General features: G+C 45.2%; 1 protein-coding gene across 1 annotated transcript; it reads left to right on the top strand.

The window, feature by feature from the left end:
• The first annotated feature begins 1,610 nt into the window (after positions 1 to 1,610).
• LOC119302946 lies at positions 1,611 to 4,112 on the top strand. The gene is made up of 3 exons (XM_037580013.1): positions 1,611 to 2,829; positions 2,905 to 3,039; positions 3,411 to 4,112. Exons 1-3 carry the CDS (start codon positions 2,287 to 2,289, stop codon positions 3,786 to 3,788), a joined length of 1,056 nt encoding a protein of 351 aa, XP_037435910.1. The 5' UTR covers positions 1,611 to 2,286; the 3' UTR covers positions 3,789 to 4,112.
• Positions 4,113 to 12,784: the final 8,672 nt, after the last annotated feature.

The following is a 12,784-nucleotide window of genomic DNA, read 5'->3' as shown; positions in this document are numbered from 1 at the left end:
CTGAGCACAGAGACTTGACCATCTGAGGTCGGGTCGCTACAGTAACAAAATACTTTTATTTTATAAAAAAACGATGCTATCTGAATTCAAGACTAATTTGAGCACCATTCACAATTTATTCTTTTTTAGGGCAATTCACATTTTATTCAAAAAAACTGGTCGAACTTTGATATGCTCAAGGTCAGGGGCCACCTGGAGATAAAGTGGCTAGCTGGTTGTACATGGTCTGATGATCTATTTATCTTATATCTGGGTTGGTTGTCCAGGAAAATCCATGTTTATGGTCACCCCCCACAAGTGAAGAGTGGATCCTCTCTTTGCTGCAATCTTATCTAGAACACAACTCCTGAAGAGTTGTCGGTCGTTGGCTGGTTGGTTCTTGGGATGATGTGTAATATTGTTTATGGAGAGTAGTTGCTTTCTTTTTATATCTTGTTGTGGACATGTAGATAGATATGTAATCATCAACCAATGAATGTATGTATGGGTTGATGACACCATGTTCCTGAAAGATGCAATCAAACAAAAATGTGTATGTCTACTTCTTTGATGATCTAATAATAAAGGAGGACTTGTTGATCACATTCATGATCAATTTGTCCTAATTTTACTGGATCCATTTGCTTTGCTTGTAGACGCTAGCTAACACGTGCTTGTTATATATTCTTGTGCAATAAGAGAAAAGAGACTGTCCATGCCCATGCCAATGAACACCAAAGAAAGACGGCTTGAATGAAGATTAGAAAGATAAATTACATACATCCTCAAAGAAAGCAGAATAGGATGGCTCGACTGACTTCGAGTCAGTTTGCTAAAATGGAAAGATAGTTTGCTAAGAAGAATGTAGACCATCGTAAAAGCAAGTAATTTTATTTTCATGTTGTTAAAAAAAACCAATGTACTGATGCCACTTAATATCCTTTCTTGGAAGGAAATGGCAATGGTGTATCATGCGGTGTAGCATGTGCCACCTCATTGATGCGCGACATGGCTTGCCACCTTACTGATCCACAACATGGCCTTTCCTCTGGCCATGGACCATGCCCTCCTTCCAAGCCCAAAACAACCTTCTAAGGTCATCTCTATCTCTCTATATACTACAAGAGTGATCCATTCGCGTGCGGGGTGCGAGTGCGACTTGGATTTAGGATTTGGGCATCCGGTGACGGCGAGAGGACAGGTGTGTTACTCCGTCTCCTTCCTCGGCGACGGCAAGTGGACATAGTTCTACTTCTTTACCCCATCAACCGTTCGCATGCGAGGATGGTGTCGTAGAGAGGATATCCAGAATCTTCTTGTCTTGTAGCGGCGAGAAAGACTATCCTTCCCAAGAGTTGAGTATCTTCGTCATCTAAGCGGGTAACAAAATATTTTTATTTTATACAAAAGTCGATGCTATCTGAATTCAAGACTAATTTGAGCAGACTCGCATTTTATTCAAAACTGGTCGGGCTTGAATGGAATCCAAATGTCAATTCTGGAGTAACATCCGGGACCCAGCTACATCCCAGCCCAGCGAGGCCCAGCAACCTGATTACCCTTTCCGGCTCCCCACTCTCCATCAGCTGCACTCGAAACGGCGCCAGAACCCCCAAATTCCCCATCCCAGATGCCCAGCACTCTCCGCCTAACCAATCTCCACACATGAGGAAGAAGAAGAAGGCGGCGGCGCCGGCGCCGGCGCCTCCACCCGCGGCTGCCAAGACGAAAGCGGCGTCAGCGTTGCCCGCGGCTGCTAAGAAGAAGCCCCTGGCGAAGAAGAAAGCGGCAGCGGCCGTACCCGCGGCCAACAAGAAAGCGGCAGCGGCAGTACCTGCGGCGAACAAGAAGGCGGCGGCAGCAGATGTTGCCAAGAAGAAGAAGACGGTACCCGCAGCCAAGAAGAAGGCGGCGGCGGCGGCGGCACCTGCAGCCAAGAAGCGCTCATCCGGTGGAACGGCCGGGTGCAGGCCACGGAAACGGGCACGGGATGACAACTCCGACGGCGATCTCATCAACAACCTTCCGGACGCCGTCCTCTGCACCATCATCTCCCTCCTCCCCACCAAGGACGGCGCTCGCACGCAGGCCATCGCCCGCCGATGGCGCCCCCTCTGGCGCTCCACGCCTCTCAACCTCGACGCCCAGAACCTCAACACCAATGATTTCAAGCAGGCGCGCCGCCGCTGAGGGCGTCGGCCGTCGACGGAATCCATCATCTCTAGGATCCTCTCCGACCAACCTGGCCCCGCCCGTCGCTTCGACTTCCGATTGACCTGCATCTTCCCAACAAAAAGAGAGTACACCATGAGTGTTGCTCAGATCGTGAGCTGGTTAAACTCTAGGAGCCTCGACAACCTTGAGGAGCTCCATATCTTCTTTCCGATCTTGTGTCGAGCAGCTCCGACCCCCCTGCTCACATCCGTGCTCCGCTTCGCATCAACTCTCGTCGTGGCCTCTGTTGGCTACTGCAATGTTTCAGATGAGATCGCTCCTTCATTGAATTTCCCCATCCTCAAGCATCTCACCCTGCGTCACGTTAACATCTCCGTGGATGCATTCCATGGTGTTCTCTCCGCCTGCCATGTGTTGGAGACCCTATTTCTGGCTGAAAATGTTTACAATGGCTCCCTCCACATTAGCTCACGAAATCTTAGGAGCATCTGCTTCAGTATTTGTTATATGGGCACAAACGAATTGGTTATTGAGGACACCCCTCACCTTGAAAGGCTGCTTTGTTCATGCTTGGACATCGAGACTATCCGGGTAAATAGGGCACCTAAACTGGAGATATTGGGCCCTCTGTCACCGCTCATCTCCAATATTCAGATTGCAAACCTAGTCTTTCAGGTAGAAGCATCCTTCCCGACTCTTGCATTTGGCATTCCTTCAGACATTAGTTTTATGCTCATTGTTGTTTTACAGGGGTTGGTTCCAACCAGCTTCAACAATTCGATGTGCACAGTGAAGGTTCTGGCTCTCCAGTTTTCTTGCGCTGATTTGAATGCGGTTCTTGACGTCCTCAGGTTCTTCCCCTGCTTGGAAAATCTTTATGTTATGGTGAGTTTTTATATTTGCTTGCTTTAAATGTCAAAATGAAAACTGATACTTGAAAAAGAACTGATCGACACGTAGTCTAGTTAGCAATTACTTTAACATCATCTTTTAAGTCTTCTTTCCTTTTACAGTGGAACAAATGCTTAGAGACAGACACTATAGGAAAAATAAATGAAGCCGAGTATGAAACATACTCGGCGAACAGCGTTTTAACCTCGGCGACGTGTAAGCCAAGTGTTACACTTGGCTTAGCCTACTTGGCTTAATGTGTATTTGGTACTCCAAAAATAATTGATTGACATGTATAATCTAGTCTATTAGCAATTACTGTAAAGTTTTAAATATGTATCTTATAAGTCTTATTTCCTTTCCAGTGGAACAAATACTTAAACACAGAGATGAACAATGTGCGTCATTATGACCTAATAGATCCAATCAAATGCCTTGAGACCCATCTCAAAACACTAGTGTTGAAGAATTACAAAGGTGACAAGCAAGATGTTACCTTTGCCAAGTTCTTTGTTCTGAATGCGAAGGTGCTAAATGAGATCAAATTTGGCGTGAGTGTGAAGTTCGACGAGAAATGGGTGGCTGATCAACACAGGCTGCTAGGAGTGGAAAATGAAGCTTCTCCAGACCTCGAGTTTAAACATTGTCCGTACTATTTGAATCGCCATTCAGATACCCATGACTTGTCAATTGCTGATCCCTTCAACAACTCTTTTCTAGCTGAAGATGATGCCTCCCAGTGATATCATGTTGTAATATCATGTTCTTCCAGTTCTGACGAGGATAGTACCTGAAGACCGTGTTATCTCGTGCTTGTGTTTTATGGTACCGATGCCTCAGTATTGTGCTGCCAGCAGTTCAATGCTTGTTTCTCTGTTTCTAGTTTAATGTTCCTTTGTAATTCCCAGCATGGTATGTCATGCAACTAGTTCACTGTCAAAAGTTGTAACTGTGAGCTAGTGAACTCAGCATCAAACTCCCCTCTTAACATGTCTTTTGTCTGAGAAAGGAGTACTCTCGTTTGTGTCAGCAATGCATTCTTGGTGATCAGATGTTGCACCAGTCGAAATCAGAAATTCACGAAACCTCTCAGTTGCCCTTTTTCACACATGCAAAAGTTTAACTTGTCACTGTTTATTACTTTTTGGTTCCCTTTGAGTATGATGTGCTTAAACGAGAATAAAGCCGTTTCAGGGATGCATATTTAGTTCCACACTATAATACTCCCTCCGTTCCAAAATTCTTGTCTTAGATTTGTCTAGATACGGATGTACCTAATACTAAAACATGACTTGATACTTCCATATCTAGACAAATCTAAGACAATTTTGGGACGGAGGGAGTAGATGATAGTGGCAAGATTCATGGTCCATGTCATTTTTTTTTCTCTTCATTCAATAAGGTTTAAGGTGAATAATATGCAGAGTCCTCATGTCCAGATACTGGAATTATTCGTACACATAGCGGTTTGCTTAAGCATGGCTGCATATTTGGTTGCCCAACTTCAACAGGTAATAAGGGCAAGATTTATGGTCCATGTGTAAAAATTTCCTTCATCTTATTCACTAAAGTTTAGGGTGAATAATATTCAGAGTCCTCGTCTCCAGATACTGAAATCATGGATTATTCATCTTATTCCTGGTGATGCTAGTAAGATGTTGCAAATGCAGATTATATTTGTGGAATCTGGTGTTGTATGAGTTGGTAGAATAAAATCTAGCAAACACATCCTCTGTCAAACTGATTTCTTTCTGCAGCCGGCCTACCCAGCATTTTGCTCAAGATTGCACGACGATTGTTTCAGAAACATTTGACAGCATCTGATTTCAGAAAACAAGTTCAGCTAGAAATTCCCTGCATTGTTTAAGGAAGAAGGAAGTGGTCCAGCGCCGGGCGTCCGTCGAGGCCTTTGCCATCGTAGTGAGAGAGGAACTCCCCCACCGTGATGCTCCTGTACAACAGAGGCGCCGACGAGGACACCTGTTCCTCGATGGGGCCCTACACCGCCGTCATCCTCCTTAGGTTGGCATTGAAGAATGGGTCAATAGATTCTGTGCGACATCTTTGAGGTGCAATGGAAGGAGTGCAACGTAGTTAACGAAAATATCTCTAGTGCTACGTTTCAGAAGCCCAAATAGCCAAGGGCCACTCGGGCGATTAAACTGGTCGTCAACGGGAGTGAGGTTATGTTTAAGACATGTGGGTCCCATGGCAGATCTGTTCTGGCTGGTGTAGCGAGTGGTGGTGGTCATCTTCTTCGTCGGCGGTGGCCGGCTAGAAACTTGGTGATCGGATCTCGAGATCCATCATCTAGTCCCGGCTGCGAGTTGGAGAGACATGGTTGCCGGTGAAAACCGAGCCGGCGACAGGCGATGGCGGCGTTCTACGCCGTTATCTTAATGAAGGCATCGTCGTGTAACTTCTATTGACCCACTCGTGCTGCTCCGGGGGAAACCCTAGGATCTGGTGTTCCAGATCAGACGATGGCGGCACTGTGGTGTCGTTTCTCTCTTGGGAGCATCGTTTGTGGAGCAGCACTGGAAGTCAGAGGCAGGAGGTGGAGCGGCTTCGTCTTGCACGGAGCTTCGGTGGAGATGTCAAGTCATGCTTGACCAACAGGTGCTACGCTTGGTCATGCTTGGTCGGCAGGTGCTACGCACGACAGATCCTCCAAGGACTTCAAGCTGTGTCGGCTGGTGATACTTGGCAGCATGGCGCTGAGGTGTATCAGTGGCCACCGTGATGTGTTCAGCTGTTTGCGCGCAGGGAGGAGGTGCTGTTGGGCGCCGTGGTGGCATCGACGATAGTTGGACCGAGCAAGGTTGATGCATCAGTACAGTTCTGAAGATGGAGCAGTGGCAGTTGGCGGCGGCGGCCTCTGAGAGCACGCCGGACCAGTGTGTGCCCCAGACCCGGCAAGTGGCTAGGTTGGGGTCTCAGGTCTTAAATGTTAGGCTTGGCTGCGATGTCTGTTTGGTATTAGGCCCAGGCTATCTGCGCCCCTTCATAAAATGGATAGGTGTAGCGACCGTTTGTTGCTTAGACAACGGCTTTAGTCTTACTGTTGTATTGATTTTGTAAGGTCTTGTGAGAATAATTAATAAAGTGGCTGTATGCATCGCCCAGATGTAGAGGCCGGGGGTCATCCTCCTTTTCTAAAAAAATGTGGGTCCCACTTGGCAGTGCATCTAGTTACGGGCTCCACTTGGCAGTGCATCAGGTGAAATGTGTCCCCGTGCCTGTCTGAATGTGTACCCCTGTCTGAACCCGTTGCTCCCCCTCCCTCCTCTTCGTTCTCGGCGGTGAGCCAGCGACGGTGCCAGAGATTTTGTTCTCGGTGATAGCAGCGCGGAGCTTTCATTCTCGGTGACGGCGGCTGCTGTGGTGAGTGAATCAGGAACCCTGTCATGTTCCCCTCCGTGTCGAGTTAGATCTCACCGCATCGCCTCTGTTTCCTTCTGTTTTTGGTGTTTTTGGTCGATTTGATCCAGATTTGGGTGGGGGGGAGGGGGGCTGACCGCGATGGAGCCGCCAGAGACAACAACATCGACTAGGTAATCCCTTAATGTGCATCCTTTCCAACCTATGTGATTTGTGCCTCGTCTGCTTCCGCTAGCTCACCTCACACTGCCCCGCCGTTGACAAATAGGGGCGATGGTGCTCGGACGTCCAAATTCACTATGGAATTCCTTCCTTTTAAGACGAAGCTAGGTGATGGTTGATGATGCCATAGACCTAGGGTAGGGTCATAGCCCTGACCTATACGCCCCACCCAAAGTCACCATCCTAGAAGCAGAGACATTCAAAGAACAACAGGGAGTATCAATTGAAGTCATCGAGTGCAATCCACTCGACCAGTCATCTCACTCGGGTACCCCTCCCACCTGATATAACTCGACCAAGACGAAGCCATTCGACTATATGAGAAACCGCTCGACCTACAGGAGACCGGGAGTCACTCAGGACGGTAACGGTTAGGCGTTCACTCCGTAGTCTTAAAGGTCATTAAATACACTTTATAGCTGGCATTATCAGTAACGTCCCATCTTAATGTACATTGAACCCCTGTAACGGAGGTGGGCTGGGGTCCTGCCGCACTCTATATAAGCCACCCCCCTCCTCTAGGACAAGGGTGAAGGAAATATGCCCTAGAGGCAATAATAAAGTTATTATTTATTTCCTTATAATCATGATAAATGTTTATTATTCATGCTAGAATTGTATTTACCGGAAACATAATACATGTGTGAATCTAGACAAACAAAGTGTCACTAGTATGCCTCTACTTGACTAGCTCGTTAATCAAAGATGGTTATGTTTCCTAACCATGAACAATGAGTTGTTATTTGATTAACGAGGTCACATCATTAGTAGAATGATCTGATTGACATGACCCATTCCATTAGCTTAGCACCCGATCGTTTAGTATGTTGCTATTGCTTTCTTCATGACTTATACATGTTCCTATGACTATGAGATTATGCAACTCCCGTTTACCGGAGGAACACTTTGGGTACTACCAAACGTCACAACGTAACTGGGTGATTATAAAGGAGTACTACAGGTGTCTCCAATGGTCGATGTTGGGTTGGCGTATTTCGAGATTAGGATTTGTCACTCCGATTGTCGGAGAGGTATCTTTGGGCCCTCTCGGTAATACACATCACATAAGCCTTGCAAGCATTACAACTAATATGTTAGTTGTGAGATGATGTATTACGGAACGAGTAAAGAGACTTGCCGGTAACGAGATTGAACTAGGTATTGGATACCGACGATCGAATCTCGGGCAAGTAACATACCGATGACAAAGGGAACAACGTATGTTGTTATGCGGTCTGACCGATAAAGATCTTCGTAGAATATGTAGGAGCCAATATGGGCATCCAGGTCCCGCTATTGGTTATTGACCAGAGACGTGTCTCGGTCATGTCTACATTGTTCTCGAACCCGTAGGGTCCGCACGCTTAAGGTTACGATGACAGTTATATTATGAGTTTACATGTTTTGATGTACCGAAGGAGTTCAGAGTCCCGGATGAGATCGGGGACATGACGAGGAGTCTCGAAATGGTCGAGACGTAAAGATTCATATATTGGATGATATGGTTAGGCCAAGGGGTCAAGCCCATGAGGCTTTAGGTCGGTGCAAAAGGAGTTTTGCGGAGGCCAGGGGGCCAAACGCCAGAGACCCTGGCGTCTGGCCCTGGGCCAGACGCCGAGGCCCATGGCGTCTGGGCCAGACGCCAAGGATTGTGGCGTTTGGTCCTGGAGTCCGAGTGGGACTCTTGCCTTTCGGGCAAAACCGACTTTGAGGAGGCTTTTGCTCCAAGTTTCGACCCCGGGGCTCAACATATAAATAGAGGGGCAGGGCTAGCACCAAAGGGACACAAGTTGATCCACGTGATCTATTCCTTAGCCGTGTGCGGCGCCCCCAGCCACCATATTCCTCGATAATACTGTAGCGGAGTTTAGGCGAAGCCCTGCTGCTATAGTTCATCAAGATTGTCACCACGCCGTCGTGCTGACGGAACTCTTCCCCGACACTTTGCTGGATCGGAGTCCGGGGATCGTCATCGAGCTGAACGTGTGCTCGAACTCGGAGGTGCCGTAGTTTCGGTGCTTGATCGGTTGGATCGAGAAGACGTACGACTACTTCCTCTACGTCGTGTCATTGCTTCCGCAGTCGGTCTGCGTTGGGTACGTAGACAATACTCTCCCCTCGTTGCTATGCATCACATGATCTTGCGTGTGCGTAGGAAATTTTTTGAAATTACTACGAAACCCAACAGTGGCATCCGAGCCAGGTTATTTATGTTGATGTTATATGCACGAGTAGAACACAAGTGAGTTGTGGACGATACAAGTCATACTGCCTACCAGCATGTCATACTTTGGTTCGGCGGTATTGTTGGACGAGACGACCCGGACCAACCTTACGCGTACGCTTACGCGAGACCGGTTCCCTCGACGTGCTTTGCACATAGATGGCTTGCGGGCGACTGTCTCTCCAACTTTAGTTGAACCGAGTGTGGCTACGCCCGGTCCTTGCGAAGGTTAAAACGGAGTCTATTTGACAAACTATCGTTGTGGTTTTGATGCGTAGGTGAGATTGGTTCTTACTTAAGCCCGTAGCAGCCACGTAAAACATGCAACAACAAAGTAGAGGACGTCTAACTTGTTTTTGCAGGGCATGTTGTGATGTGATATGGTCAAGGCATGATGCTGAATTTTATTGTATGAGATGATCATGTTTTGTAACCAAGTTATCGGCAACTGGCAGGAGCCATATGGTTGTCGCTTTATTGTATGCAATGCAATTGCGATATAATGCTTTACTTTATTACTAAACGGTAGTGATAGTTGTGAAAGCATAAGATTGGCGAGATGACAACGATGCTACGATGGAGATCAAGGTGTCGCGCCGGTGACGATGGTGATCATGACGGTGCTTCGGAGATGGAGATCACAAGCACAAGATGATGATGGCCATATCATATCACTTATATTGATTGCATGTGATGTTTATCTTTTTATGCATCTTATCTTGCTTTGATTGACGGTAGCATTATAAGATGATCTCTCACTAAATTATCAAGAAGTGTTCTCCCTGAGTATGCACCGTTGCGAAAGTTCTTCGTGCTGAGACACCACGTGATGATCGGGTGTGATAGGCTCTACGTTCAAATACAACGGGTGCAAAACAGTTGCGCACGCAGAATACTCAGGTTAAACTTGACGAGCCTAGCATATGCAGATATGGCCTCGGAACACGGAGACCGAAAGGTCGAGCGTGAATCATATAGTAGATATGATCAACATAGTGATGTTCACCATTGAAACTACTCCATCTCACGTGATGATCGGACATGGTTTAGTTGATTTGGATCACGTGATCACTTAGAGGATTAGAGGGATGTCTGTCTAAGTGGGAGTTCTTAAGTAATATGATTAATTGAACTTAAATTTATCATGAACTTAGTCCCGGTAGTATTTTGCAAATTATAGATCAATAGCTCGCGTTGTTGCTTCCCTGTGTTTATTTTGATATGTTCCTAGAGAAAATTGTGTTGAAAGATGTTAGTAGCAATGATGCGGATTGGATCCGTGATCTGAGGATTATCCTCATTGCTGCACAGAAGAATTATGTCCTTGATGCACCGCTAGGTGACAGACCTATTGCAGGAGCAGATGCAAACGTTATGAACATTTAGCTAGCTCAATATGATGACTACTTGATAGTTTAAGTGCACCATGCTTAACGGCTTAGAATCGGGACTTCAAAGACGTTTTGAACGTCATGGACCATATGAGATGTTCCAGGAGTTGAAGTTAATATTTCTAGCAAATACCCGAGTTGTGAGATATAAAGTCTCCAACAAGTTCTATAGCTAAAAGATGGAGGAGAATCGCTCAACTAGTGAGCATGTGCTCAGATTGTCTGGGTACTACAATCGCTTGAATCAAGTGGGAGTTAATCTTCCAGATAAGATAGTGATTGACAGAATTCTCTAGTCACCATCACCAAGTTAGTAGAACTTCGTGATGAACTATAATATGCAAGGGATAACGGAAACAACTCCCAAGCTCTTCGTGATGATGAAATCAATGAAGGTAGAAATCAAGAAAAACATCAAGTGTTGATGGTTGATAAGACCACTAGTTTCAAGAAAAGGGCAAAGGGAAGAAGGGGAACTTCAAGAAGAACGGCAAGCAAGTTGCTGCTCAAGTGAAGAAGCCCAAGTCTGGTCCTAAGCCTGAGACTAAGTGCTTCTACTGCAAAGGGACTGGTCACCGGAAACGGAATCACCCCAAGTATTTGGCGGATAAGAAGGATGGCAAAGTGAACATAAGTATATTTGATATACATGTTATTGATGTGTACTTTACTAGTGTTTATAGCAAACCCTAAGTATTTGATACTAGTTCAGTTGCTAAGATTAGTAACTCGAAACGGGAGTTGCAGAATAAACAGAGACTAGTTAAGGGTGAAGTGACGATGTGTGTTGGAAGTGGTTCCAAGATTGATATGATCATCATCGCACACTCCCTATAATTTCGGGATTAGTGTTGAAACTAAATAAGTGTTATTTGGTGAGCATGAATATGATTTGATCATGTTTATTGTAATACGATTATTCATTTAAAGTAAAAGAATAATTTGTTGTTCTGTTTACATGAATAAAACTTTATATGGTTACACACCCAATGAAAATAGTTCATTGGATCTCGATCTTAGTGATACACATATTCATAATATTGAAACCAAAAGATGTAAAGTTAATAATGATAGTGCAACTTATTTATGGCACTGCCGTTTAGGTCATATTGGTGTAAAGCGCATGAAGAAACTCCATGCTGATGGGATTTTGGAATCACTTGATTATGAATCACTTGATGCTTGCGAACCATGCCTTATGGGCAAGATGACTAAAACGCCGTTCTCCGGAACAATGAAGCAAGCAACAGATTTGTTGGAAATCATACATACCGATGTATGTGGTCCGATGAAAGCCTTACAGCAGGTATCATTATTTTCTGACCTTCACAAGATGATTTGAGCAGATATGGGGATATCTACTTGATGAAACATAAGTCTGAAATAATTGAAAGGTTCAAAGAATTTCAGAGTGAAGTGGAAAAATCATCGTAACAAGAAAAATAAACTTTCTGCGATCTGATCACGGAGACGAATATTTGAGTTACGAGTTTGGTCTTCAATTAAAACAATGTGGAATAGTTTCATAGCTCATGCCACTTGGAACACCACAATGTTATGGTGTGTCCGAACGTCGTAACCGCGCTTTATTGGATATGGTGCGATCTATGATGTCTCTTATTGATTTACCATTGTCGTTTTGGGGTTATGCATTAGAGACAGCTGCATTCACGTTAAAAGGGCACCATCTAAATCCGTTGAGACGACACTATATGAACTGTGGTTTAGCAAGAAACCCAAGTTGTCGTTTCTTAAAGTTTGGGGCTGCGATGCTTATGTGAAAAAGTTTCATCCTGATAAGCTCGAACCCAAATCGGAGAAGTGCGTCTTCATAGAATACCCAAAGGAAATTGTTGGGTACACCTTCTATCACAGATCCAGAGGCAAGATATTCATTGCTAAAAATGGATCCTTTCTGGAGAAGGAGTTTCTCTCGAAAGAAGTGAGTGGGAGGAAAGTAGAACTTGATGAGGTAACTGTACCTGCTCCCTTATTGGAAAGTAGTTCATCACAGAAATCAGTTCCTGTGACAAATACACCAATTAGTGAGGAAGTTAATGATATTGATCATAAAACTTCAGATCAAGTTACTACAGAACCTCGTAGGTCTTCCAGAGTAAGATCTGCACCAGAGTGGTGTAGTAATCATGTTCTGGAAGTCATGTTACTAGACCATGATGAACCTACGAACTATGAGGAAGCGATGATGAGCCCAGATTCCGCGAGATGGCTTGAGGCCATAAAATCTGAGATATGATCCATGTATGACAACAAAGTATGGACTTTGATTGACTTGCTCGATGATCAGCAAAGCCATGTTAAATAAATGGATCTTCAAGAGGAAGACGGACACTGATAGTAGTGTTACTATCTACCAAGCTCGACTTGTTGCAAAAGTTTTTCAACAAGTTCAAGGTGTTGAATACGATGAGGTTTTCTCACTCGTATCGATGCTTAAGTCTATCTGAATCATGTTAGCAATTGCCACATTTTATGAAATCTAGCAAATGGATGTCAAAAC

This window comes from Triticum dicoccoides, chromosome 1B (genome assembly GCF_002162155.2).
Source record: "Triticum dicoccoides isolate Atlit2015 ecotype Zavitan chromosome 1B, WEW_v2.0, whole genome shotgun sequence".
NCBI classification, from domain to species: Eukaryota; Viridiplantae; Streptophyta; class Magnoliopsida; order Poales; family Poaceae; genus Triticum; species Triticum dicoccoides.
The sequence above is the reverse complement of the archived record's forward strand: the minus strand, read 5'-3'. Positions and strand labels throughout refer to the sequence as shown.

Bases quoted from the DNA above. Each gene is read 5' to 3' on its own strand.
- LOC119302946 (XM_037580013.1), top strand. From the start codon at position 2,287: ATGAGTGTTGCTCAGATCGTGAGCTGGTTAAACTCTAGGAGCCTCGAC. The intron at 2,830-2,904 runs GTAGAAGCATCC...GTTGTTTTACAG, and splicing joins TTGCAAACCTAGTCTTTCAG to GGGTTGGTTCCAACCAGCTT. The intron at 3,040-3,410 runs GTGAGTTTTTAT...TTTCCTTTCCAG, and splicing joins TGGAAAATCTTTATGTTATG to TGGAACAAATACTTAAACAC.